At 58.6% G+C, this 5565-nt stretch overlaps 2 protein-coding genes across 2 annotated transcripts in view; one reads left to right on the top strand and one right to left on the bottom strand.

The window, feature by feature from the left end:
• Positions 1-386: 386 nt before the first annotated feature.
• GUITHDRAFT_166850 (hypothetical protein) lies at positions 387-2091 on the top strand. Its single transcript, XM_005818548.1, has 6 exons — positions 387-639; positions 858-1021; positions 1235-1379; positions 1466-1525; positions 1649-1753; positions 1962-2091. The coding sequence occupies exons 1-6, from the start codon at positions 421-423 to the stop codon at positions 2058-2060; spliced, it is 792 nt and encodes a 263-aa protein (XP_005818605.1). The 5' UTR covers positions 387-420; the 3' UTR covers positions 2061-2091.
• Positions 2092-2259: 168 nt separating this feature from the next.
• GUITHDRAFT_166851 (hypothetical protein) overlaps positions 2260-5565 on the bottom strand; it is a gene marked incomplete at its 3' end in the record, with an annotated part of 4304 nt that continues 998 nt past the window's right edge. The window contains exons 4-14 of the mRNA XM_005818549.1: positions 5411-5476; positions 5014-5085; positions 4601-4828; positions 3887-4149; positions 3723-3829; positions 3470-3558; positions 3266-3364; positions 3120-3185; positions 2679-2798; positions 2508-2612; positions 2260-2367 (exon numbers count right to left, since the gene is read on the bottom strand). Of these exons, the coding sequence (XP_005818606.1) occupies positions 2260-2367; positions 2508-2612; positions 2679-2798; positions 3120-3185; positions 3266-3364; positions 3470-3558; positions 3723-3829; positions 3887-4149; positions 4601-4828; positions 5014-5085; positions 5411-5476 (1323 nt within the window). The remainder of the gene's footprint in view (positions 2368-2507; positions 2613-2678; positions 2799-3119; positions 3186-3265; positions 3365-3469; positions 3559-3722; positions 3830-3886; positions 4150-4600; positions 4829-5013; positions 5086-5410; positions 5477-5565) is intronic.

The raw sequence follows: 5565 nt of genomic DNA on the forward strand, positions 1-5565 counted from the left end.
AGGGAGGGAGGGAGGGAGGGAGGGAGGGACGAGGGGGAGAGAGCGAGAGCGAGAGCGAGAGAGGGAGAGGTGGAGAGGGGAAGAGGGGGAAGGTGGAAGAAGTGAGCGCAGGAACAGGGAAGGCAAGGTGAAGGAGAAAGAGTCGGGAGGAGGGAAGGGAGCAGAGGATCGAAGTGTTTCATACATCTGTAGGTTAGAGGCAAGGGTTCTGATGCGCACTCATATTTGTGATCATGTGGTTGGAGAGACGGTGGGGCAGAGGGAGAGGCACGTACGGAAAGACAAGGAGTAAGGTGGGAGCAAGCGAAGTCCAATGTAGAGCAAGAGCAAGAGCAAGAGCAAGAGAGCTTTAAAGCATCGTCTCGTATCCTCACTGTCTGTCGTCAGGCTGCCATTGTCGGCCGCTACCGCAGAGCTGCCATGCTGCAGGAGTACCTGGTGATCCCCGTAGGCAGCAAGCTCTTCTCTCACCCCGGGGGCATGCCGGGCAACGGCTTTTCAGGGAGGGCGACGAACGAGGAGGACTACTCGGATCCCTACGGAGGAGGCGATCGCCCCGGACCCTATGGATACGTCAACGACCCTTATGACGGTGACTGGGCGCTCGGCCCTCTTGGAGGCAAAGCCATTGGCTTCCAGGTGAAGAGCTTGCCAACTCGTTCCCTCCTCTCTCCCCATCCTCCTCCTCTGTCTTGCTCCCCCCTCTCCTCTTCATGATCTTTACTGCTGCTGCTGCTGCTGCTGCTGCTTATTCAGTTCCTCTTCCTGCACCTCTCCCGCGCTCGTTTTCCCCGTGATGGCTGTCCTCTGCCTCTCTGGCCTCCTTGTTCTCGCTGACTCACCTGGACGTCTGTCAGTCTCTTCGTACCCGCAACCTCGTGCCCAACGCCGCGCAGCAGGACGTGAACATCTGGGGGGCCGAGCCAATGGGCACCAACAGCATTTTCATGCCTCGTCTAACCGCCAAGGACGCCCAGGAGGCCAAGAGGTCGCGCGAGGAATCCATGAAGCGCCAGCAGTCGTGAGTCAACCTTCTTGATCCTGCTCCTCCCGCTCCTCTCCGCCCCCTCTCTCCTAGCTCCACTCTCCCGCTTCTTCCTGCTGCTCCTTCTTTCCTCTGTTTCTGTTCCTGCTCTTTGCTGCTTCTTCCTCGTTCTCCTCTCTGAATCTTTCTTTCCTCTGGTCCGTCTACTTCGCCTTCCCCCTCCTTTTTCTCTCCCTCACTTTCCTCCAGTGTTGCTCAGCCTCCTACCCCCGAGTGGGTCGGCACCAACGCTGCTTTCTTCGGAGCCAACGGAGGAGGAAACGGCTGGGCCCGCAAGAACAAGATCAACCACCGTCACAAGAAAGCGCAGAAGGCCTTGAAGGCCAGGATGCAGGTCCTCCTCTCGCCCAGCTTTTCCTGCTGCTATCCCAGCTCCTCCTCCTCCTCCTCCTCCTCTTGTTTCTCATGTTGTGCTCTCAGACTCTCTTCCGCTCCGACGATCCTCAGGCTGCTGAGTACGGACTTGAGGGCGACAACCAGGTGCCACCTTGTCACAATCCCCTACTGCCTTCACTCCCTCCCGTTCCTTCTCCAGCAGCCCCCCCTCCCCTTCCCTGCCCCTCATCGTGCTCCTCGGTCGTGCTCGATCTCACGCAGGAGCAGCTCAACGACGATGTTCTTCCCTCTGCCGTTGGATCCGGCGGTCCTGTCATCGGCGTCGACGGAGTTCCCAGCAACGAGGCGCACTCATGGGCCCACTACAACGATGTGAGAAGAACCTGCAACCTCTATGCTGCTGCTGCTGCTGCTGCTGCTCCCTCCTCCTCCTCCTCCTCCTCCCCTCCTTCTTCTTCTCCTCCTCGTCCTCGTCCTCGTGCTCCTTCGCCTCCTCGTCATCATCATCCATTCCGTCCTCCCTCTCTTGCACCTCCTTCTCCTCTCCTCCCAGCAGTCGCTCATCTCACGCTCTGGTCAGGCTCTCGACTTCAAGTGCTCTGACGACATCCTCGGATGCTCGGGAGGCCTCGAAGTTCCTGCCGAGTACGCCAACGACCTCAAAGGCGTCGACTACTAGAGCAGCTCATGCAGTAAATCCCGTACTTGCCTCCCCCTCCCCCTCCCCCTCCCCCTTCCTCCTCACCCATTACCAGCACCAGCAGCTTGGTCTCTCCCTCCTTCAGCTAATCCTTCGACTCGCTCGATTCTCACAGCATCTCTCATTTACTCGAGCTTGTCCTCCTCCCTCTTTTGTCCAGCTGCTGCTCAGCTCGGGCCTAGCAGTTGACGGGCCCGTAGCCGGGGACTTCATCCTTGTGGAGCATGTGAAAGCACCAGGGATAGTCAACGGACGCGAAGGGAGGGAAGAAGCCGAGGCGAGCGACCTGAAGCAGAAGCGAATGAGGGAGGGGAGCGAGGGGGGGGAGTGGGGGGAGGCAGGCAGGCAGGCAGGCAGGCAGGCAGGGAGATGAGGGAGGGAGGGGAGGGGGGGAGGGAGGGGACGGAGGGAGGGAGGGTTTTTCACCATGAGTTCGAACGCGAGGCGACTGAAATGAGAAGCAAAGCTTCCAACGAAGAAATTGCCTTGAGAGAGGAGGAAGAGATCGATAAGAGCCGACTGAGTGATCTCCTGCAAGTACAACCGTCATAACGTCCTCGTCCTCGTCCTCGTCCTCCTCCTTCTCCTCCTCCTCACAAAAGCATCCGCCAACCCCAGCTGGGATCGAAACTCGAGGAACCAGTCGCCCTCCAGCACGCTTCTGTCAAAGTCCAGCTGCTTTTTCTCAGCTCGTGACCCGTCAGGCCTCCGACTTGCCTGAAAGAACTCGAGACGCTGCTCCCTGCTGGCGGCTGCTGCAACCTGAAAGAAGATGAGAGAAAGATGATGATGACGATGATAATGATTGAGATAGTGATGACGATGATGATGATGATGATGACGACGACGACGACGACGACGATGATGATGATGATGACGACGACGACGACGACGATGACGATGATGATGATGATGATGATGATGATGATGATGATGATGCTGATGATGATGATGATGATGACGACGACGATGATGATGATGACGACGATGATGATGATGATGGAATTGGACCTGAGGGTCGTCGGTGGCGAGGTAGACATGCTTGACGTTATAGAGGTTGCTCATCTCGATCGCTCGCTCCAGGTAGACGTCGAATGGAACGCACTGAGAGCAGATGAGGGAAGAGGAGGAGGGGAGGGAAGAGGAGGAGGGGAGGGGGGGGGGAGGGGAGGGGGAGGAAGCACCTTTGGGCGGAAGGAGGAGATAGTCGCATGCATGCAGCTGTCTCCATGGCGAATGTGCATCGCGATGTAAGATGGAGGAAGTCGAAGAGCCGCTTTCACCTGCTTCCCTTCAGTCTCCTCCTCCTCCTCGTGCTCCTCCTCCTCCTCCTCGTGCTCTTCCTCCTCCTCCTCCTCGTGCTCTTCCTCCTCCTCCCTCTGTCTGACCAGTCGCAGTTGAGCCTCGAGCGCAGGAGAAGGACGAAGGAGGAACGAGACTGTTTGCATTCTCCACCAGAACCGAGAACCCTTGGGCACTGCCACCCCGTCACCACAAGCACTGGATCGACCTCCTCCTTCCGCCCTCCTCCTCCTCCTCCCCTCACTCCTACCCCTCTTGCTCTCCCCCCCTCTGAACGTTCTGGTCCTTTCTACTCCCCCTCCCCCTTCCCTCGCCCCTTCGTGCCCCTCTCCTCCTCACCTTCCTGCACTTCCTTGCCCGTGTAGCGCGAGTTCGGTTCGGGCTCGTGACGAGTCGAGTCTTCATGCGGCTCCTCCGGGCACTCAGAGAAAGGCTGAAGGAAGCAGCTGAAGCAGAATAAGGAGGAGGAGGAGGAGGAGGAGGAGGAGGAGGAGGTTCACCACCTGTAGAGCTCTCGAGCAAGTTCGTGTCCTCCTTTCATCTTCCTCCTCCCGCACTCAACAGCCCGCGAGGAGTTGCCGGCGAGCAGCAGAGCATTTCCCTTCCTCCATGCGCTCGTGAGCCCCTCGGAAAGATAATGAACCTGCGCCCCCAGCCCGTGCATCCTCGTATGAAACCTCATCCCTCCTGCTCCACATCGGCCTACAGAGTGAAGCTCTTCCAGCTCGTACCGCAACCTCCTTTCTCCTTCCAGCCACCATCGGCTCTGCTGGCAGCGGGAGGAGGAGGAGGAGGGAGAGGGGAGGAAGGAGCGATGGTGGAGGAGGGAGTGGTTGCAGGAGACGCCAATCCAATCGCCCTCACAGAGACACGCTCCTCTGACGCAGACGCCATGGGAGGAGCAGTGAGAGCTGTTCTGAAGCGAGCAAGTGAGAGGTGGGAGAGGAGGGAGAGGGAGAGGGAGAGGGAGAGGGAGAGGGAGAGGGGAGAGGGAGAGGGAGAGGGAGAGGGAGAGGGAGAGGGAGAGGGAGAGGAGGGAGAGGGAGAGGGAGAGGGAGAGGGAGAGGGAGAGGGAGAGGGAGAGGGAGAGGGAGAGGAGGGAGAGGGAGAGGGAGAGGGAGAGGGAGAGGGAGTGGGAGTGGGAGTGGGAGAGGGAGAGGGAGAGGGAGGAGGAGAGAGGAGGAGGAAGTGATCGAAGAATATCTAACCTCACACACCGGCGAATGAGGAGGGCAGGAGGCGATCAATCTCGTCAGAGCCTCGACTTTCCTCAGCTCTTCCTCCTGCACCTCCATCGCCTTCTCCTCCCTTCCCCCCTCCTCCTCCTCCTCCTCTTCGCACAGTCGTCCATGTCGCGCACACTCGGCGACCTCGAAGGAGGCGAAAGAGACCTCGCCGATGAGCTGCTTGTTGTCTCCATCCTGGTGGAGAAGCTGGACGGACAGCTGGACAAGCGTGAGAGGAGGAGGAGGAAGAGGAGGAGGAGGATAAAGAGCAGAAGGAGGAAGGAACAAGGAATTAGGATCAAGTAGTAAGGAGTAAGGAGTGATGGGGTGTGGAGGTGTGGGGGAGGAGTGAGAAGTGAAACAGGAGGGGGAGGAAGGAATGTGGATTGTTGTTACTGGTCTACCTCATAGAGCTCAACGGGAAGGTCCATCACCTCTACATGGTAGACCCTCCTGCCGTCATCACCGTCCTCGTCCTACCAAGCAGAAGATGTGAGGATAGAGGGGGAGGAGGAGGAGGAGGAGGAGGAGGAGGAGGAACCATGTGGAGGTGATGGACCTTACCGTTGAGCTCAATGAGGTAGACCAGTAGCAACAATCCACATTCCTTCCTCCTCCTCCTGTTTCACTTCTCACTCCTCCCCCACACCTCCACACCCCATCACTCCTTACTCCTTACTACTTGATCCTAATTCCTTGTTCCTTCCTCCTTCTGCTCTTTATCCTCCTCCTCCTCTACCTCCTCCTCCTCTTCCGCTTGACCCTTTGTCTCGCTCTCTTCCCCGCCCAGACGGATACTACCTCTCTTTCATGCGCGAGGTCTCTTTCGCCTCCTTCCAGGTCCCCGAGTGTCCTCGACATCTTCGACTGTGCGATTAGGAGGAGGAGGAGGAGGGGGCGGGGGAGGAGGGGCTGGGGGACAGGCACAAGGGGCTCGGGGCTCTCTTCCATGCACT

This window comes from Guillardia theta, assembly GCF_000315625.1.
Source record: "Guillardia theta CCMP2712 unplaced genomic scaffold GUITHscaffold_292, whole genome shotgun sequence".
NCBI classification, from domain to species: Eukaryota; class Cryptophyceae; order Pyrenomonadales; family Geminigeraceae; genus Guillardia; species Guillardia theta.